This window comes from Crotalus tigris, unplaced genomic scaffold (assembly GCF_016545835.1).
Source record: "Crotalus tigris isolate CLP2741 ecotype Arizona unplaced genomic scaffold, ASM1654583v1 scf7180000018537.1059022, whole genome shotgun sequence".
In the NCBI taxonomy this organism is placed as follows: Eukaryota; Metazoa; Chordata; class Lepidosauria; order Squamata; family Viperidae; genus Crotalus; species Crotalus tigris.
The window spans coordinates 255410-278364 of record NW_024097062.1 but is presented as its reverse complement, the minus strand read 5'-3'; the positions used below and the strand labels follow the sequence as shown (position 1 = coordinate 278364).

The 22955-nt window shown below is 38.0% G+C and overlaps 1 protein-coding gene across 2 annotated transcripts in view; it reads right to left on the bottom strand.

The window, feature by feature from the left end:
• Positions 1-20119, bottom strand: part of LOC120312749 (store-operated calcium entry regulator STIMATE-like) — a 50295-nt gene extending 30176 nt beyond the window's left edge. For both annotated transcript variants that reach the window (XR_005557954.1, XM_039353881.1), the window contains exons 1-3: positions 19795-20119; positions 2061-2109; positions 429-524 (exon numbers count right to left, since the gene is read on the bottom strand). Coding sequence is in view for 1 of the 2 variants with exons in the window: in XM_039353881.1 (XP_039209815.1) it covers positions 429-524; positions 2061-2109; positions 19795-19996 (347 nt within the window). In the remaining variant the exon portion in view is untranslated. The remainder of the gene's footprint in view (positions 1-428; positions 525-2060; positions 2110-19794) is intronic.
• Between the last annotated feature and the right edge of the window lie 2836 nt (positions 20120-22955).

The window sequence follows — 22955 nt, the reverse complement described above, 5'->3', positions numbered from 1 at the left end:
TTGCCAACTACCATGACAAGTATTGGCTATTTGCTATATTTCAGAGCCTGGAGACCCTTAAATTCAACAGTGCAGTGCAGCTGTAGCCCAAAACATCACCCAGAGAGATGAAGGAAAAGTTGGATCTGGGTTAACAAAGAAAAATGTATAACAGCAGGGGACAGGAAGTCCTGAAAATCTTTCCAGAAAGCACAAGCTAATTTTCCACCTTTGGAAAATTGAAGGATTAAAGAATAGGAGGATTAAAGAATTCAAGTGACATAGTATCACTGATTATTGTCTTCAGCACTCAAGAGGACGTATTTTTGGTCATATCAGGTCTAGGCAGTACTTCTATGGTAACAATATGTTAATTTTGAAAAATAAAACTTGGTGCATATCTTGGTATACTTGTTAGCTGAACTTCAGTAAGATTGTTCTTCACTTACAGTGAACAGGGATCCTCTTCAGTAAGATCTGATAAATATACATTGGCAAAATGGATGAACATCATCCCTATGGCTTGTTTGGAAGTATCCAAAAACCTACAAAAATTAAGTTTTTAGACATCAAATTGAATAATTGCATATTTTAATCTATATAGTTATAATTTATATTTCTAGAATCGCCCCCTCATCCACAAACATGGTTGATATTATAGTTTTATTCTAGAATATGGGGCAAGAAGAGTTATGGAGTTTCAGGTTTAGCTATGAGAGAGCAAAATACTGATATTAAAGACTGCAAAGTATTTAATGGCTTTTGAAATCTAGTCAAATTTCTCTTTAAATAGTATTCTCTTTTGAAATCTTGCAAATTTCTTGAGTGAAAGGACTAGCATCATTAGATCACAACAGCAATTGACAGGTAATCAAGCATTTGAATAAAATATACTTCTCATTATTCTAGAACAGAGGGGCCAAATTTAAATGGGTTAGACCAAAACCTGTTTTCAACAAATGCACTGAACATGGGACAAATAATAAGTGTACCAGACAGGTAGTTCTCAATTTACATTCACAACTGAGACCAGAATCTTTAATTACTGAATGAAGCAATCATTAAGTGAGACGTCAGGACTGCTTTGTTTAAACTTCTTGGTTGCAGTCATTAAGCAATCTGCTAGCTCATTAAGTGCTGCCTGCTGAAGGGACTCGGCCCCACAGAGGACCATAATCCTTTGGGAGGCAGCCCTTTTGCCTTTAAAGAGACTGGCTGAAAAAGGTTTGTTCTGAAATCCAAGCAGAGCATTTTCAGCCAGCCCCCAGAGAGAGAGAGAAGCCCCTCTGATTTTTGGGGGTGGCTGCAAACACCCCATACTGCAAACGCTCTGTGCCAAGATTCTGCTTGGACTTCAGGAGGGATCTTTTACAGCCAGTCCCCAGAAACCAGAGGGAGTTCTTTCAGTGGTAGCAACTTGTGACCTTTCCTTCTGGCTTCTCCACTGACTTTTTGGGAAAGCTGGCAGGGAAGACGGTAAAAAGCCATCACATGATAGTTGGACACTCGGCAACCAGTCATACATGCAAAAGAATTTTGCTCAGATCACAATCAGGTGATTCTGAGGGCAGTTCAATATATCATGTAACTTCAGGCATACATTGCAAATCCCTTCATTTAGTGCTCTCCTGATTTTGAATGGTCACTGAACGAGTGCTGGTTAAATGAGGACTACCTGTATGGAAGTTCCCTTGGATCTCATGCTTCATAAGCTTGTTGAAAGAATTGCAGCTAGGAAAAAGTGTGAAGCTTTATTTATTTATTAAATGTATATACTTTAGATTTAGAAATTACTGTAATATGGAAAGTAATGACACTTTTAAAATTGCCTTTTGGAAGCAAGACAATTAAAAAATATTTTTGCAAATAGATGACTGAACAAAAACTGGAATCCATGTTGCCAATAACATAATATTAAGTTTCTATTACTTATAGAGAACTATAACTGGCTATTCCTACATTTGGCAAGATTTTCTCTTTTACAAAAGATAGAGTGAAGAGATAATATTTATAGAAATCATTGTCATATTACATCTTTTATAATTAATCACTCTCAGCCTGCAAAAACAGTAGACATTTACCAAATTCTCCAAGGACGTCTTTCATGCTTTGGTTCTCTGAAGCGTTTCACTGAAAGAAAATTAGCAATTATTAGTAAGCTATCAACTAGTCCCCCACCCAGATGGAATCTATATGCAATAGTGGTATATTGTTTAATCTTTAAAGCCAATGCCTGAACTAGTTAAAAAAAAAAAATAAGAGCGACGCACTCAACCCATCCACATGAACAGAAGAGAAACAGAAGTAGGTTCTAATGTATTTTTTACTAGCTCAGAAAAAATATTGACAAGACCATTATATATACATATACATACATACACACACACAAACACACACACACATACACACATATTTAATAATGTCCAGTTCTCCGAGACTGCCTGACAGGTTCTTGCAGTTTTCTTGGCAGGATTTTTCAGAAGCGGTTTGCCATTTCCTCCTTCCTAGGGCTGACAGAAAGTGACCACCAGCTGGCTTTGTGCCTGAAGTGAGACTATTCTCTCAGTTTCTAGCTGGATGCCTTAATCATTATTGTACACCAGGGTGGGGAACTATGGCCCTTTTATAATGTGTAGACTTCAACTCCCAGCATTGAAAGGACAAATATAAAAAGTGGAAAGAGGGGCACATAATTAAGGCAGAATATCAGCAAATAGCCCGAGCCTGCAAAGATGAAGAGAGGAAAGCTAAGGCTCAAAATGAACTAAGACTTGCAATAAAAAGTAAAAAAATAACAAAAAAGCTTCTTTCAATATTTAAAAAAACAAGAAAGTTAAAGTAAAGTAAAAAAGTTAAGGAAATGATTGGTCCATTAGTGGGAGAAAGTGGAAAGGTGACAAGCAACAGGGAGAAAGCAGAACTATTTAACTCGTTTTTTGCATCCGTCTTTACACAAAAGAGAAAAATAGTCCAACCTTTCAAAAACAGTACTGTAAAAAACAGATTAGAAACACGTTAAGATAGGCAAGGAAATGGTAAGTGAGCAACTGTCCAGCCTAGACGAGTTCAAATCACCAGGACCAGATGGACTACACCCCAAGGTTCTGAAGGAACTGGCAGACTTGATCTCAGAACCACTGAAGTATATCTTTCAAAGATCCTGGAGCACTGGGGAACTACCAGAGGTCTGGAAAACAGCTAATGTAGTTCCCATCTTCAAAAAAGGAAAAAAATGGATCCAGGAAACTACAGACCTATCTGCCTGACCTCAATACCTGGGAAGATTCTGGAAAAGATAACCAAGCAACGAATCAGCAAACACCTAAAGGCAAACAAAATCATTACCAAAAGTCAACATGGGTTTGTCAAAAACAGATCATGCCAGACAAATGCGGGTTAGACAGCATCACCACCAGATGGATCCGTAGCTGGCTGACCAGCCGTACTCAGCGTGTGGTCCTCAATGGAATTGCATCTACATGGAGGGAAGTGTGTAGTGGGGTGCCCCAGGGCTCTGTTCTGGGCCCAGTGCTCTTCAACATCTTCATCAACGATTTGGACGAGGGGATAGATGGGGAACTCATCAAATTTGCAGACGACACTAAGCTGGCAGGAATAGCCAACACTCCAGAAGACAGGCTTAGGATACAGGAGGATCTGGACAGACTTGAACACTGGGCACTAACTAATAAAATGAAATTCAATGGTGAAAAAAGTAAGGTTCTACATTTAGGCAAGAAAAACCAAATGCACAGGTATAGTATAGGGGGTACCTTGCTCAATAGTAGTAACTGTGAGAGGGACCTCGGAGTCCTAGCGGACAATCACCTAAATATGAGCCAGCAGTGTGCTGCAGCTGCCAAAAAAGCCATCACAGTGCTAGGCTGCATTAACAGAGGGATAGAATCAAGATCACGTTAAGTATTAATACCACTTTACAATGCCTTGGTAAGGCCACCCTTGGAATACTGCATCCAGTTTTGGTCACCACGATGTAAAAAAGATGTTGAGACTCTAGAAAGAGTACAGAGAAGAGCAACAAAGATGATTAGGGGACTGGAAGCTAAAACATATAAGGAATGGTTGCTGGAATTGGGTATGTCTAGTTTAACAAAGAGAAGGATGAGGGGGGACAGGATAGTAGGGTTCCAATATCTCAGGGGCTGCCACAAAGAAGAGGGAGTCAAGCTATTTTCCAAAGCGCCTGAAGGCAGGACAAGAAGCAACGGGTGGAAACTAACCAAAGAGAGAAGCAACCTAGAACTAAGGAGAAACTTCCTGACAGTTAGAGCAATTAGCCAGTGGAACAACCTGCCTCCAGAAGCGGTGAATCCTCCAACCTGGAAGTTTTTAAGAAGAAACTGGTATAGGGTTTCCTGCCTGAGCAGGGGGTTGGACTAGATGACCTCCAAGGTCCCTTCCAACTTTATCATCATCATCATCATCATCATTATTATTAAATCTTATTGCATTCTTTGACCAAGTGACAAAATTAGTGGATCAGAGGAATGCTGTGGATATAATTTACTTGGACTTCAGTAAGGCATTTGATAAAGTAGACCACAACCTACTACTTGATAAGATAGAAAAATGTGGGTTAGAAAGCATCACCACCAGATGGATTTGTAGCTGGCTGACCGGCATGTGGTATTCAGCATGTAGTCCTCAATGGAACTGCATCTACATGGAGGGAAGTGTGTAGTGGGGTGCCCCAGGGCTCTGTTCTGTGCCCAGTGCTCTTCAACATCTTCATCAATGATTTGGAAGAGGGGATAGATGGGGAACTCATCAAATTTGCAGATGACACCAAGCTGGCAGGAATAGCCAACACTCCAGAAAATAGGCTTAAGATACAGAAGGATCTTGACAGACTTGAACATTGGATGCTATCTAACAAAATGAAATTAAATGGTGAAATAAGGCTCTACATTTAGGCAAGAAAAACCAAATGCACAGGTATAGTATAGGTGATACCTTGCTCAATAGTAGTAACTGTGAGAGGGATCTCGGAGTCCTAGTGGACAATCACTTAAGTATGAGCCAGCAGTGTGTTGCAGCTGCCAAAAAGGCCAACAGTGCTGGGCTGCATTAACAGAGTGATAGAATCAGGATTAGTGAAGTGTTAATACCACTTTACAATGCCTTGGTAAGGCCACACTTGGAATACTGCATCCAGTTTTGGTCACCATGATGTAAAAAAGATGTTGAGACTCTAGAAAGAGTACAGAGAAGAGTAAGAAAGATGATTAGGGGACTGGAAGCTAAAACATATAAGGAACAGTTGCTGGAATTGGGTATGTCTAGTTTAATGAAGAGAAGGACGAGGGGGGACATGATAGCAGCCTTCCAATATCTCAGGGGCTGCCCCAAAGAAGAGGGAGTCAAGCTATTCTCCAATGCACCTGAAGGCAGGACAAAAAGCAATGGGTGGAAACTAATCAGAGAACCAACCTAGAACTAAGGAGAAATTTACTGACAGTTGAACAATTAATCAGTAGAACAACCTGCCTCCAGAAGCTGTGAATGCTCCAACACTGGAAGTTTTTAAGAAGAGACTGGACAGCCATTTGTCTGAAATGGTATAGGGTTTTCTGCCTGAGCAGGATTGGGTTGGACTAGATGACCTCCAAGATCCCTTCCATCATCATCATCATCATCAATTCTGGTAGTTGAAGTCCACAGGTCATAAAGGGGCCATAGTTCTCCACCCCTGCTGTACATGAAACTGGCTCTCAGGAGAGATGCAGTTCAAACAGCACTTTCCAGAATATCAATCCTGCATTCTGAAAATGCAAAGCTTTGGCTGAACTGCTTGACAAAATGCAAGATAACTTATAAAATGACCATATAAGGATCAGAAAGGACTAGAAGTCAGATCATGCCAACTGGTGAAAAATTTCCTCTATTATAACTTTATATAAATCAATAAATGCACAATAAACTTCCTTTCTCCGATGCATATGTTTCTAGTTCCTGTGAGAGGACAAAGCTCTTATTGCCATTCTTTTGCTTAGCCTAAAGACACACTGCCCTGGTACAAACACACTTTGCCCCCAGTGCCAAATGCATGCAGTACCAAAAATGAGTTTACTTATTAATCAGAGATAACTAGATAGTAATTTAGAAATTCTCCATTTCTACTCACAGAATGTGATTTGTTTCTCATTGCTGCCTTCTGAACTGAAAAAAGCAAGTTAATAAGAAGAAAAGAGGTGATTTAGAAGGATTCAGCATACTTATTCTATAGGAAAGGAAGAAGAAATAAGCTAAGAAATAAGCTAAGAAATTCTAAATCATGGGGAGCTTCCGGTGGGAGGCGACGGCGATGGCGGCTAGCTTTTAGCCGTCCAGCTGGGGAAGTGTCAGAGCCGCGGAGCGCAGCGCGCATTAGCTGGCCCGCGGCTCGGAAATCCCTTCCCGGGCAAAGGGAAGGGATAGAGAACGCAAGAGTAGAGGTAGAACCCCTAAACCCCCTCTGGATTTATTTCTAGAGGGGGTGAAAGGAGTGTTCCCTCGGAGCTCTTGCTGATCTCCGCCTCCCAGCTGTTTTTGCTTCCTTCGAAGCAAAAGAAACCGCCGCTTCTATCTCCGTGTTTACAGCATTTTGGTGAGTAATTTTTAAACGGACGGAGCAGTTTAAAGGATTTTTTGTTATATTTTAGGTGTTTATTTTTTATCTTTTGATTTTTACTATTTTTCCTCCTTTTCTTTGTTATACTAGTGAAAGGACTTAAGATGGCGTTTTGAAAGTGTCGGAGTTTTTTTTTCCTTTCTCTTTTGTTTTACTTTCCCTTTTTAAGGATTGTTTTTTGCTTTTGCTTTTGCTTTTGGCTTAGAATTTTTTCTTTTGAATTGTTTGCTCTTTTACTACTTATTCTTGGGATTTATTCTGGACTTTTAATGATTATAGTTTGTCTCTTTTTAAAAATTCTTTTTTTCTTTTTTTCCTCCTCCCTTTTTGGCTGGAGGGGAAAGGGAAGTGACAATTGTGCTTTTTAAAATGGCTTCAAAGAGGCAGCAGCCTTCCTCATACCCAAGGTTATTTCTTCTCCTATAACTTCCACTGCACAGCTACAACAACAATCTAAACATGCACCACCGGCTCAGCCACCACCCTCCCCTCCTCTACCTGGACTTTCAGTGCAAGAGGTTAGAGGCATAATGGGAGAGATTGTAGTTCAAATGAGAGAGGAAATGACTCAATTTGTTTCACAGATTAAATCAGAAATTAAATCTGATCTCAAAGAAGAGATAACGGGGATAAAGTCTAAATTGCAAGAAAATAATAATGAATTACGACAAGATATACTGGCAGCTGTTTCAGGTTTGGCTACTGTGGTGGTTAAGCTCGATGCAAGGCTTGAGGAAGTGGAAGACAAAGTTGACTCTTTAGATGACAAAATTCAAGACGTGGAAAGGAAGGTGGACTCCTCACAAGAAGATATTTTGATGTTTCAGTACAGACAAATGGAGTATGCTCTGAGGATTAGAGGCCTCAAGGAAGATATGAATCAAGATTTGATGGAGGTGGTTCTTAGTGATCTGGCGCTGGCTTTGGATATGGATAAAGGAGAATTACAGAGAGAAGTAGAAAAAATTTATAGACTCAACTCCTGGATTGCTAAGCAGAAGAATTTGCCCAGAGATGTGGTGATTTACTTTACAAAGAAGTCCCTGCGGAATGAGATTATACAAGCTTTTTACAACAAAAGATTTCAGATTGCCGCCCAAGATGTCATCATTCTAAAGGAAATCCCATCTAAAATCTTAAGAAGTAGGAAAGATTTTGCTTTTTTAACCAATGAGCTTAAAGCTAGATCGATGCCATTCAGATGGGAAATTCCGATGGGTATCGTTTTGAGCCATGCTGGGACACGTTACAGATTGAACACAGTTGACAAAGCTAGAGATTTCTATACTTCGGTCCTGAGTGCAGGCTCAACTTCATCTGGTCGGAAATCTTTGAGTGCTAAGGAACCTGAGCAGCAATCTGAGGCACTAGATTTGGTTTCCGCAGGGATGATAGAAGTGGCAAAGCAACGCCAAACGGAGGCTAAAGAGCAGAGGATGACTCGTGCAGCTTATAAGCGTAAAGAGAAAGAGCAACGTAAAAAAGAGCCCAAAGAGAATTCTCCTGGAAGTGCATCACCGCCGGTGGGAGGAGCAAGACCCAAGAGTTATGCAACACACGCAGCTCTGTCAGAGTTTGATGGTGTCTTCTCCAGGCTGCGTGCCAAGGGAGATGGCAAAGTTTTTGACCTGGAATGTTAATGGATTGAATTCTCCTCAGAAACGGAAAAAAATCTTTTATTATTTGAAGCAACATACCAATGATGTTATTTGTTTACAGGAAACTCATATTCTACTTAAAGATCAGAAATATTTAGTTAATGCTCGTTTGGGATCTCATTTTATATCTCCTGCACCTGGGAAGAAAGGGGGAGTTGTTATATATGTCAAACAAAACCTGCCAGCTTGTCTGGTAGAATCAGATCCCCAGGGGAGATATGTGATGATTGAACTTGGTATTTATGGTAAGAAAGTACTTATAGTTGGACTTTATGCTCCAAATCAACAACAGGAACAATTTTATAAACAGTTACACCAAAAAATAACTTTGCTTGATTATAGATCAGTGGTATTAATGGGTGATTGGAATGGTGTCTTAGACACACAAAGGGATAAGAAAGGTTCCTCTCCTTTTCTTAAACAAGCAAGGCTACCTAAAGCCTTTTTTGATATGAAAGAAGACTGGGAATTAAGGGACTATTGGCGGGAACGTAATCAAGAGGAGAGAGACTTTACTTTTTTTTCTGACAGACACCAATCTTTTTCAAGAATTGACTTTTTCTTGATTACCACGGATTTGTATAATAAAGTAAAGAATGTAAAGATTTTTCCTAGATCACTGACGGATCATAGTCCAGTTTGGATGGAGTTGATTCAAGAGAAAGAGGAAAGAAGATCCTGGAGAGTTAATGAAAATTTGTTTAGACAAGAGAAGAATGTTCAAAAACTAAAGGAGTGTTTAAAGGACTATTTTGCTTTGAATATGTACAAGGGGACTTCAATGTCAATGGTATGGGATGCAGGTAAAGCATTTATGCGCGGTGTTTTGATAAAAATGAATAATTTTTATAAGCGAAATCAGATTCAGAAACGTAGAGAACTTGAAGATGAAATTAAACTAAAAGAAAGGGCTTTGATTCTAAATCCTTCTGATGAAAGTACTAAAGAATCTGTAAAGTTATTAAGGTCACAATTTAATATGTTGATAGCAGATCAAGCTGCAACCAATTTATTATTTATGAAACAAAATACATTTTGTAATGCTAATAAGCCGGGGAGATGGTTGGCTTATCAATTAAGAAAGAAACAGAGACTGAGAATAATAGAGAAAATAAATTATAAGGGTAAACTAGTTTCTCAGAAGGAATTAATTAAAAAATCTTTTTTGGATTATTATCAAAACCTATACAAATCTACTAATGTACAACTGTTAGATATAAATAAATATTTAGCTGAGGCAAGTTTTCCTAAACTGACTGAGGATCAGAAATATGAAATTAATGGTTTAATCACTAAGGAGGAAATCGCCTCAGCAATTCAACAATTGAAATTAGGGAAAGCACCGGGTACGGATGGGTTAACAGCTGTTTATTATAAAGCCTTAATGGAGGAGATGATTCAACCATTAAATGATCTTTTTAATGGTATCTTACAGGGTTTAGAGATTCCTCCTTCATGGCGTAGTGCTTTTATATCATTGATTCCAAAGGAGGATCAAGATCTTACTTTACCAAAAAACTATAGGCCTATATCTCTTTTAAACGTGGATTATAAGATATTTGTAAAAATTTTGGTAAATAGGCTTATGAGGGTGGTGCATCATCTTGTGCATAAAGATCAATCAGGGTTTATAACAGGAAGGTATATGAAAAACAATGTTAGACAAATTATTAACTTATTAGAATACTTAGATAAGAACAACCAAGTTCCTGCAGGGCTCATATTTTTAGATGCTGAAAAAGCATTTGACCAACTGAATTGGCATTTTATGCTAAGAGTAATGGAAGAAATGAATTTTGGTGAAAACATATTACAAGCCCTTAAGGTAATATATCAAAAACAAACAGCACAACTTATTGTTAATGGAGGTTTGTCGGAGGTTTTCACAATAGAGAAAGGTACTAGACAGGGGTGTCCTTTATCGCCATTGTTGTTTGTTTTAACATTGGAAATATTATTGATTAAAATTCGAGAGTCTCAGGAAATTAAAGGAATATATGTTAATAAAAAAGAATATAAGTTGAGAGCTTTTGCGGATGACTTGGTTGTTACTTTGTCGCAACCTGATTATTCTGTAGTAAACTTATTACAGTTGATTCACCATTATGGTTTGGTCTCGGGTTTTAAGATTAATGTAAATAAGACTAAAATTTTACCTAAAAATATGTCGAGTCAGGAGAAGCAGATTTTGGTTAACTCGACGGGTTTTGAGATTGTTAATAAGGTAAAATATTTGGGGGTGATGCTGTCTGTTTCTAATGTAAAATTATTTAAAAACAATTATGAAAGGTTGTGGGTCGGGGTACAGAAAGACTTGAAGAACTGGGAAAAGCTGCAATTATCCCTCATGGGAAGAATTGCAGTGATAAAAATGAATATTCTACCCAAGTTTCTTTTTTTGTTTCAAATGTTACCAATTTTGAAAAATGAGATTAATTTAAATGAGTGGCAGAAGGGTCTCAATAAATTTATTTGGGCAGGGAAAAAACCAAGGGTTAAGTTCAAAATTATGCAAGACTTCCGTGAGAGGGGCGGACTCAAGGTACCAAATTTGAAATTATATTATGATGCGGTGGTTTTAACATTAATTAGTGACTGGGTAAATTTGACAAATTCTGAGATACTTTATCTAGAGGGATGGGATTTACTTTATGGGTGGCATGCCTATTTAATATTTAATAAAAAAATAGATTGGGCTTTTAAATCTCATATTTTAAGAATTTCTTTACTTAGGATTTGGAGAAAATATTATAAAAGTGATTTTAAAGTACCATTATGGGCTATACCTTGGCATGCGATAGAAGGAATAAAAGAGGGGTTAAAATGGATATGGTGTCTTATAGACAGTTACTTAAATGGGATGGACAAAACTGGCAATTAAAATCACGGGAAGAATTAGCACAAGAAAATTTTACTTATTCTTGGTTCCAATATAGGCAACTACTAGATAGATGGAAGATGGATTGCAAGGTGGGTTTTCTTAGAGAAGATGAAAATCTTATTAAGCAACTGAAGGATCAAAGACAAACCCACATTAAGAGAATTTATGGGGTTTTAGTTGAATTGGACTCAGAAACGGAACTAATTAAAGATTGTATGATTAGATGGGCGCAGAACTTTGGTGAGCCAGTTTCATTGGACACCTGGGAAACTATTTGGGTGAGAAATGTCAAATTTACTCAAGCACAGAATTTAAGGGAGAATTTTTATAAAATGTTTTATAGATGGCACCTTGATCCACAAAAAATGTCTTACATGTACCCTGACGTGCAACCTAAATGCTGGAGATGTGGTTACAAGGAGGCTTCCTATTATCATATTTGGTGGTCATGCAGAGAGATAAAAGCATTTTGGATCAAAATATGGTGGAATATCCAGAGAATTTTTAGAAGGAGGGTAAAATTCACTCCGCAATTATTTTTGTTAGGTATTGTTACAGATTGTGATACAAAGGAGGTTGTATTGATGTTAAATTTGATCACAGCCGCGAGGCTGTTAGTTGGACAATATTGGAAGAAGGAATCTTTGCCTACATTGCAGGAATGGTTTTTTAAAGTAGCTTATTTGGCGGAAATGGCAAAGATTTCGGCTTTCTTAAAGCAACAAACGCAAGAGAAGTTTTTTGCTATCTGGGACAAATGGATAAAATTTATACAATTTAGATTGGGTATACAAAAATATCATATAGCTTTTTCATAAGTTTTATTTTTATATATATTATAGATATCTTTTTTATATATATAAATATAAAGTTTTTAATTTAATTTTTATTTTTTTTTTATTATTTCTTAAGCCTATATTCTGCTCTGGGAAGCTCAGGGGGGGGGAAGGGAGGGTTTTTGGGAGGGGTGTGGGGTGGGGTTTTTTTTTTATATGTATTGTTTAATTTTTTTTTTTTTGTATATGTTGTTTTTTGTTTTGTATTGTTCTTGTTTTTTTTGTAAAATTTATAAAACTTTTAATAAAAAAAAAAAAAAAAAAAAAAGAAATTCTAAATCATGAATGGGAAGGTTTCAATTGTTACTTTTCCAGGCTCAATTTTCATTTTTTCCCTAAAATCTATAGATAATTGAAAAAAAAAATAGCTTAAAGGAGCTAACTGAATATGACTGAATTATTTTTGTTTTGAAGATGCAATCTGAACTTACAGTCATTTCAAACAAAATTCAAAGGGGAGTTTTTTTGTTCTTTTTTGTTCTCCTTAAACAGGAAACCAGAAACACTAGCTGAGAATCAGCTGAGGTTCATTAAGCATTCTACAAGGTTTTACACTTAGGCAGGAAAAACCAAAGGTACAAGTACAGATTAAGTGAAACCTGGCTCAAAAACAGTAACTGTGAGGGAACTTGGAATCCTACTGGGCAATCACTTAAACATCAGCCAGCAGTGTCTGGCAGCAGCCAAAAAAGCTAATATAATCCTTGATTGTATACAGAAGCATAGAATCAAATTCACCTGAAGTATTAGTACTGCTCTACAAAGCCTTAGTAAGGCCACACCTGGAATACTGCATCTAGTTTTGGTCACCACATTACAAAAAACATGTTGAGACATGTTAAAACATGGTAAAAGTTGTCCAAATTGATTATCATTAATGCATGTTCAGGTAGCTAATTCCATATTTTAACTATGTATTGCATGTATTTATTTGAATACTTTTTAATTATTTTAATAGATTTTCTGTAATTTAATTTCATGGAATGGTTCTAATATAATAAGGTAAAATTTTATTTTCTGGATGAGTCATGGGGGTCCACCAGATGTCACTATTACTGTTAGTCACTCAGCTGGGGCTGATAAAATCAATCATCTGTAGAGCTAATAATTGTCTATCCTCACTATACCATTTTAAATATATCTCGATTAAAAAAATGTGGGAAATTTTTCTAGTCCCTTAATTATTGGGATCAATACCTTTTCTACATTTTTTTAACTTTACCATATCCTTCAAATATAATAATCAATATTGTTTAGAGTATTCTACGTGAATAGGCAATTTTTAATTGGATCAAGTTCTATAAGACCACCATATATGAGATCTGTATTCCTAAAATTGGTGAGACTATAAACTATCTGAGAACCCCTCTAGGTAACCCAGACCAGGAAATCAACTGCACTTTAAGGCTAGAATGACTTTAATTGAGACCGGCTACAATAACAGAACCTGGCAAGTCTGGTTGTGCTATACCTTCTCCTCCTTATAATTCAGTGAATTAGGAAGGTGTCTGCTTAAGTCACTGCCAAATGTTCTGGGGTTAAGAAAATGATTAGTCCTTTCTGCCTAGGTAACAGCTGCAACATTTTCCCATCAAAGTTATCTTCCCTGCTCTTTAAAGGAGAGAGCATTTTAAAATTCAAAATTGTTGGTTGCTTGTACAGTTTCCCCAAAGAACCCTTCATTTCCCCAAATCTTTGTTCCTCCCTGGTCAAGAGCTCTCCAGGCCACAAAGGGATAGCTGATTGGTTGCATGTGACTTCCAAATAGGACTGTTTTAGATACCTGCATGAGACTGTAATTTTCCAAGCTTTCCAACCTGAGCTGTTTTATTTTAGAAGTGTTTTAGAAGTGATGCCTAAGACTGATCAAAATGATAGACCAAAGGTTAAACAGGAGAAAGGTACTGTAATATATGAATGAAATGTGAAATGAATTTCTGCACCTAGAAGTGATGGCTATTTTCATCAGAAAAGAAAATGTGTTTACTGTTCTATGTGAGTTGCTGTCTGTCTTCTGGGACATTTGCCCTTGTTTTAAAATATAAGAAGCATCTTGCATCTATATTTTTTGACTTCTTCCTCCCGTGTCTTTAATCTTAGAGCATCAGTGTTCTCCTTTCAGATGAATGAGATGCTAATGTGTAATCCTATTAGCAGGGAGAAGCATTGAAATTGGTGAGATTCATTTCTAAATGACCTGCACAGAGTTGCAGTAAGCTCCTACATACCAGGAAGTAACATAGCTGAATAGACAAAGTCGAAGTAATGGTGCATAAGAATAGGAATGTGCATGAAGCATAAAAAACATATAGCATCACAAATGAACTTGTATATTTTATTCCTAAAGGATAAAGTTATATTTTACATTTTTACTTAAAGGGACAACTTCTGAGATGAGCCTAAAATCTACATATTAATGGCCACCTAGAGATTAATTTTTTTAAAGAAAAGTGAACAAACTGTTTATATGGCCAAGTGTGACATCTGGATGTACAAGATGAAAAGATCAGATTTTGAAAAAAAACAGAAGTGCCAATAAGAATTCTGCAGCTATTTGAAAATATGTGAAGTACTTTTGAAAGCACCCAAGTAATCCAGAATAAACGCTTCATCCATTATGCCCATGAAATACTGTCCCTCAATTGAATGAATTCCCCTCCCCCTCCTAGTGCCTAATCACATCCTGAGGGTGTGTCTGATGATCATGTTAGATTTTACAGAGTAAATCTTGTGTGCAAAAAAAGGGGGGAACAACCTTCCCACACACATATGCCTGTGTCTGTGTGTCTATGTATATATACCGTATTTTCCAGAGTATAAGACAACTTTCTAAACCATGCAAATCTTCTCTGAAGTCAGGGGTCGTCTTATAGGCCGGAAAATACTGTATATTCCGGCATATAAGATGACTTTCTAACCATGCAAATATTCTCCGAAGTCGGGGGTCATCTTATACGCCGAGTCGTCTTATACGCCGGAAAATATTGTATTTCTAAACTGCCCATCTCCCTCAAAGAAGGACTCTGAGCAGTGTACTATATTCAATATTGGGTGTAGTTAAAAGAATGGGAGTTGCAAATTTCCAGAATGCCAGCTTGTTTAATTTTTTTCTAAGTATGTTCCCTTTTTAAAATATATTGATAAGAAGATTTTCTGAGTTGTTTCTTTCTGTTTAAGGTTAGAAGAAAATATAGGAGAGAAAAAGATAACTGCAAAGTATTTTTTCATAATTTGAAAATATCATACCAAAACCTCTTTGTAAAACAAAACAAAGAAATGTATTTGCATACTGAAGAGCTATCTTCTAGAAAAATAAAAATATAAGCTTATAAATTTTAAAAGGGCCCATACAAATACTGATGGCAGTTCTGTTCATGATGGTTTTAGAAGGCTGTTTTCCTATTTCTATAGTTAAGAAAGTGAAATAATTCTTTCGTAGAAACCCAACTGTGGAATGTTCCCATATAAATCTTTTCAGCAGCTGATTTTAAAAAGCTGATGATGTCTGCTTACAAATTTGGTTCAGGATTTTAATTGGTGAACCAGAAATAATGAAATAAGATCCGTAGATCATTGGAACCAGACTGGGTGAGATAAAGAATTATATTCGTATTAGTGTGTTGATTCCCCTTTTTAGAAAAGGGGGAAAAGAAAGCAATGGTTAGGGACAAGAAAAAGTTCCAACTCTCAATTCTAACAGAGAGAGCTTTTAGGGTGGTGGTATTAGGTTGTGAGAATATATATACTTGAAGATTAAACAACCCTCTTTCCTCTCACACTACATTATTTACCCATACCCGCTCAAGAGCTCAGATTTCAAGTTGAAGGCTTTATAATTTAACAAAGTTCTTCTTTTCCTTTCCTCTCTCATCTTTTTTATTCCAGGAATAAAGTTCCTGTTTCAGTTACAAGAAATTTAGAATAGCCTGTTTCAGATCCACTTACATTAAATAAATTTATTTAATTTATTTAAAGCATGTGGGTCTCATACTTGAAGAGAAGGACATTTGTAATAGGTTACAGTTCAATAAAAAACAAGAACACTTCTGTCCTCAGGCTTACAGTCTAAAAATATTTAACATAGAGACAAAAAAGGCATTGAGATGCAGGAATGGAAACCAAAAACACAGGGCTATGCTGCTTATATTATATAGTTTTTTACAATGATAATTTAGACAGAAACTGGGAATTTATTTGTCTTAAGTTCTTGATCTTGGGTCTCCCAGAATTAAACCTATTAATGTGATATCCTTGAAAACAGCTATATACAACTTGATGTTATTAGTCTTATGAATAAGCCTAAGAGAAGTATTCTAGATTAGGGATGTCAAACTGTCGGCCCGCGGGCTGGTTTCATCATACTGGAGCCGTGCTCACCCCATTGCCGGCAATGGCGAAAAAGCTCCGATACACTGTGTGATGTCACATGATGTCGCAACTTTGACATGTCTGTTCTAGATTATCATTCTTTTTTGCTCAAAGTATATCCTTACACTCTTACTTCTCTTTTGTACAGAACAACTAGTTTCAATTTCCAGAATGAAAGAAGCTCAGGTGAGAACAACAGAAACGTCTACTTCAGTTTTCACAAATAATTGTTTTATACATACATTTTCAATGCATTATTTTTAAGAAGGATATCTTTCTTATTAAACAATGGGACAGGGAATTCCCTTAACTGAAACATTCTTCTGAAAAGGTAAAGTTTCACTCAAGACAAGCTCAACTCCTCTTGACTTTATAGACATATCTCTATTATCTTGGTCATAATGAAGAAGTTCTTGCTATTGCCTTCTTCGAGAATATTTTTTGAAACTTCCCAGTTTTGTCATTAGCTCTGGGATTTCTTCAAAGTTTTCCCATCATATTCTGACTATGTATGTAGCTAAATCCTACTACTGGCTATTACATAGCATTCCACCAACACAGGCCTAATTAATACCTAATATTTTTCCATGCTTAATTTTTGTAGAGAACAATGATTCTTAAGCTTATTGATACCTGGTGCAGTGATTAGCAATATATATTGTGCATTTAAAAATGTTGTTCTATGTCTCATCTGGCCTGTTTTACAAATTGTAAAACTAATGAAAAGCTGACCTTACTAGTTGAAGAGTCATATTTCTGAATAGATTTTTGAAAATGAAAACTCATTAGCCAATGATTCTCTATATCCAAACCAGAATTTTCGGGAGAAAAAAGTAATTATTTTTATCTGACACACCCCAAATAAAATCAATATTAGTTTACATTGGAGGAGCTGTCCATGGTCCTTATACATTTCTTTAAAAAACTTAAAAAATAAACCCTGAAAGCTCTGTCAGTATAAATGGTTTTCTCTCTCAGAAAATTAATAGAAACTATATCATTTCTTTTATTGCCTTCACAAAGTCTATATCAACAATTCCACTCACAACCTATATTTATCCATCATTAAAAACACACTAAGTCTATTGTCGTGCTTTATAAATACCCCCTTAAGTGAGCTTTTAAAAAATAAAATTCTCATCTGAGGTTTGAAAATTAAAAATCATCACCACAGATCTAATTCGAAAACTGCCAGAGCTATGTGTTCCAGAGGTATTGCCTGTTTGAAGGAACTATTGCAGAACCTCAAATAATTAAAAAAAAATCCTAAAAAAGAATATATAGAATAAATCAATAAAGCTATGTATGTTCACATGAGTAACAATAATCCGAGGCCTTATGTAGCACTATTCATGGACAATGGAGAAATGGCTAAGACCCAAAGAAACTGAGATTAAAAAAAAGACCATGTTCATGACTAAGCATTCTCATTAGTCATAGAATTCTTGAGACGGAGAAGGAATATTGAAAGAAGAGGCCGATGGCTGGAACAATGAACAAAAACATTACATTCAGTAACATTTTACTGCAAACCTCATTAATTTTCAAGTTAATACTGAATTTAGGAATGTTGCAAAATTAAAAATAGAATTCTTTACATGGCTTGTTAAATGTTATTAATGACACCATAGGTATCTATAGGAAACTGAGACTGTATGAATATGACAAAACATGTACAGTGATGTCATGATGCAAAATCCATTCATATGTAGTGAGCTAAAGCCTAAATCTAATGCTCATATGTGATCAGCTAGAATTTCGCTGCTTGTAAGTCAGATTATGCAAACAAAAAGCAGAGGAAAGAGGCAACATTCTTCAAAATACTTTATATACTTTTTCTTATAAGCTTATAAAACTAGAAATAAACTATAAAATAAAACTTCAGTAACTACAGGTAATCCTCGACTTATGACTACAATTGAGCCCAAAATTTATGTTGCTAAGCAAGACATTTGTTAAGTGAGTTTTGCCCCATTGTACAACCTTTCTTGCCACAGTTAAGTGAATCACAGCAGTTGTTAAGTTAGTTATATACTTGTTAAATGAATCTGGCTTCTCCACTGACTTTGTCAGAGGGTTGCAAAAGGTGATCACATGATTCCAGGCAACCGTCATAAATGTGAATTAGTTGCCAACTGTCTGAATTTTGATCATGTAACCACGGGGATGCTGCAACGGTCGTAAGTATGAAAAATGGTCATAAGTCACTTTTTTCAGTGATGTAACTTTGAACGGTCACTAAATAAACTGTTGTAAGTTGAGGACTACCTGTAATTTCCCACTTTATACTGACTATTCACAACTCAGAACCAAACAGAAAGCTAAAAACTGCTCCTCTGGGATTAATATAAACCATAAAAAGACTTAAAGACTTCAAATTTGTAAAAATGAATCATTCTGTTAGGCTGAAAACCTCTTAAACAAAAAAACTGAAAATGTTTCTAACAAAGACGACATGAATTCAAGCATTAGCTTTTACAAGCATTTCCCAAATAAGCCTGACAGATCAGAAAATAATGTGGCAGAACATTAGAATATAGTCATATTCCATATTCCAGCAGATTTTAAGCAGCCCATGTATAGAGTGACACACTTCCAAAAGTCATGCATGATAATCCTTAAACTGAAAATGAAACAATATTGCCAATCAAAGCTCCATATCCAGTATATGTTTCTTATAAACTATGTCAAACATATTCACAATTATTCATACTGGAATGTACATACAGTGAATACAGAAGTTTTACCAGGCAGTATTTCCATACTGCCCAAGTGGAAAAGAGCAAACAGCAGCTTGCCTTTGGCAAATATTTAAAACCAGTGAACCGGTTTGGACTCGGCAATGTAGTGCTTTCAGAAGGTTTTCAATTACAATTCCTTTCAGCAGTTCCCTCCTCCCCCCCCCCAGGCAATGGGCCCAAGATAGTTATAGGTACAAAGGAAAATGCCTTTATCTACATCTACAGCTCTACATCTTGAGTTCACTAGTAAAAGTAGGTGTCTCACGAAATTAGAGACAGAGCCGCCTTCCAAAGCATACTTAAATCTTCTTATACACTATTGCAAGCCGCCAGACTACAGGCGTGGAAAGCGTGACCGAGCCTTTTTCATAACAGAGAAGAGGAAGGGGACGCGCAGAGCCGAACAAAGCCCCGCAGGCCCCGCTGGGCACAAGGAAAACTGGTGGAAAGCCGGCCTATGCTCTAGGGACGGGCGCTCCAGAAGGAGGAACGAAGCCCTGGACAGGAGCGCCGAGAAGAGGGCAGCGAGCTTTGCTGGGTCACGATCTCACTAAGGGAGCAGGGCAGAGTGGGCACTGGGGGAGGCCAAGCAGGCGGAGCTGCATCCAAACACAAAGCACGGAAGAGGCCACTTGAAGCGGAGCAGGGAGGGGGCGCCAGAGGCCGGAAGGAGAGACCGGGGGCCAAACGGAGCACTCACACATGAGGAGGCTGAAGGCCACAACCCCCAGGAGCCCCTGCAGGAAGATGCCGAAGCTGTCCATCAGGGCCCCGTTCTTGCAGCCGCGGTAGTCCAGCCCGGACCTCACCGTGGAGGCGGAGGAGGAAGCGCCGCCGTTCCGCCGGGGGTCCAGCTTGGGCGTGACAGCCACCGAGCCGTTGGGGGCAAGGGAGCCCCCCATGGCCCACTCGGCGCGGCGCGCGACAGGTGCGCGCGCGGCGGCCGGGAAGCAAGACGTAAGCCAGGCGCGCTCATATGCTCCGCGGCACTTCCTGGGCAAGGGGGAGGAGTTCCCCGCGCGTCACGGCACCGCCGCCGTGTGACGTACTTCCAATCAGGATTGGCTCGTGGGCGGTTTTGGGGCGCGGCTAAGGGGAGCAGGCTGTCCGCCAGTGCGGCTTTTCGTCTGGTTAAGTGGAGGAAGGCAGGCAGAGCCGTGGAGGTTAAGCGTCTCAAGGGTTGCGTGCTTCGTTGTTGGGGCAGGAGAAGAGCCGGGGTTCGGCGGTGGCCCTGCTTCTCTGCTTGCGTGCCTTCGGTTCCTAAAGGTTTTCCTCCGAGCAAACCTTTGTTTGGCTTAGGGCGTCTGCGACCGGCGAAAAGACGGACAGTTAAGCCGCTGAGCCTCGGCGCGCCAGTGCAGCTCTTTGGGGTTTTCTTTTGAGGACACGGGTTCAAAAACAGGTCGAGAGAAGGCGGAGCGCGGCGAAGCGCGAGGGAGGAAAACGGAATTTAATTACCGCTATGGGTATTTAATACTATGAATGCAATTCCGCCTACGGATAAGGATTGGAAGCTCGATTTTTATTTCGGACATTAGTTGTGTGTTTTTTAGGGCAACGATTTCAGGTATATATTACGAACGGCTGTGCCTATATTGACACGTATATATTTTGTATGATTAACCGTGGAAGCCTGTATTTGGTCTTTTCTCAAGATCCAATATAATCTGCATATTTTGCAGTCAAGTCTAAGGTAATGTGTTTGCTTTCATAAGTTCTAGGTTCCAAGAGGAACTGCAAATGACCAAATGCAATAACTCAGATATCAAAGATGGGTTTTTGTGCTAAGCTGTTTTTTTTTTCTTCTGTTCAATAATGTCCGATTTTCAAAGACTACCTTGGCAAGTCCATGCAGTTTTCTTGACAAGGTTTTTCAGAAGTGGTTTGCCATTGCCTCATTTCTAAGGCCGAGAGGAAATGACTGGTCCAAGGCCACCCAACTGGCTTTGTGCCAAGGTGAGATTAGAACTTATCGCCATCTTGTTTCTACCTGATATCTTAACCACTACACCAAAGTGGCTCTCAACCAAATATTAGCATATTCCAAAGTATGTATGTATGTTTGTGTGTTGTGTGTATATATACATATACACACACAATTTGGAATATGCTTGAGAAGCAGCAATCCCCAAGCTCTCCTGCCTTAAAAAAAGGAAGGAGGAATATCTGAATCTTTTCAACTCTGCTTAAATATTACACTGTTGTATCTTCTTTTCCTCACTCTGATATTTTCAAGGCAGTCTGTGTAATCAAACTATTTCTTGGTAGGCTGGGGTCTGCAGAAAGCTCTCCCTCCTTAACGTGGGCGTCACTTCAGAGATTTCCCCTTCAGAGCCTCAGGCAAGTTTGGGGGGAGGGTCCTATCTCCCCAGATTTTTAAATGTGGCAAAAGTGCCTGCAACTGGTTATCTCTGCAGTTTGAAAGTGGGGCAAGAATGTATGAAGAATGGAATAAGGAAATTCAGTGAAGTCCGAGATCACTTTTTCCTATAGATGACCTTGGTCCTCAAGATGCATGAAAGTGGCAGTGGAGAATTATTTCAGCAACCCTGGCTAATTTATATGTTAAGATTACAAGGAACCCTGCAATACAGATTTTCAGAAAAAGTAACTTTCACCCTGATACACTTAGGCAGTTTACAGTGGTCTAGTATTCAGATTCTGGCTCATGTGAGAACATGCTGCATGGTTGCAAATGTTGATGAGCCATGAATTACAAAACTAGCACATGAAAGTGGATTACTTTTGGCAGGGGGCAGCACAATTTGAAAGCTAATCTAGCCTTGTTAATATTTGGATGAGAGACCATCAGCAATTCTAGGGTTCAAATGGAGAAGTCAGAAAACAACCCACAGAAGCATCATGATAAATAAGGAATAATCTGTACCAGAAAGAAATAAAATTCCTCCTGTAGAAGACAAGAATGCATGTGATAGTTCCGGGCAGGTTGTAATTGACATTGAACAATGGCAACCCACCTCTCCCCATAATAAAATAATTGAAAGAGGATAACTTTGGAAGCAGTACTACAGGGGCATTCAGTAATGTAGTTATAAAATAAATATGCTGCAAAAATAAAGGCAAGATTTAGCTTTAGATACAATTAGAAAAAAAACAGGACAAGTTCTATTAGTTCCTTGGGGTTTTTCAACAAACTTAGATCAGAAATTATAGCTCTTTAATAGCTGTTAATAGTATCCCAGAAAATTGTCTAAATGTTGCTTTGAAACAAGGTATCCCATTCTATTTTTGTCAGTCATCTTGGGCATCAAATTCAATGTAAGATTCCATTGTCAAATTCTGAGATATCCTTGGGCCAGCTTGGGCTTTGCTGAACAGATACCTGATTCTGCAGCACAATGAAATTATGCAGTTTTGAACCCAGGATTAGCTTTCTAATAGCTTTCAAAACTGAAATCAGAAATCTAGATGGGAAGGATTATTCTACCCAATTTTGTTAAAATGTGACATTTATGCTGAAAGCAACAATATTGGTTTAAAATTAACTGACATTTGTAACAGAAGTGTTTCTCTGCAGATAGTGGGTGCTGTTAGAACTGAATGCTGTTCTCTTTTATTTCTCTCACTTCTTCTGGAGTCTTGTGCTGGTCAAACTAAACAGGAGTTGATGCAAAAACAGATGGTCCATTGTTCAAACTGAAGTCTGCTTATGTGGCCTTGAAAAATTCTGACATATTTCAAATCTATATCGGGGTTGCAAGTAAAAGAAAAAAAATGTTTTTCATATACAACCTCAATTTTAAATCAATCCCATTTTTCTGAAGTTTCAAATGTCTGATTTCTGTTATAGCAGCAGTTCTCAACCTTTGGTCGCGACCCCATTTGGGGTCGAACGACCAT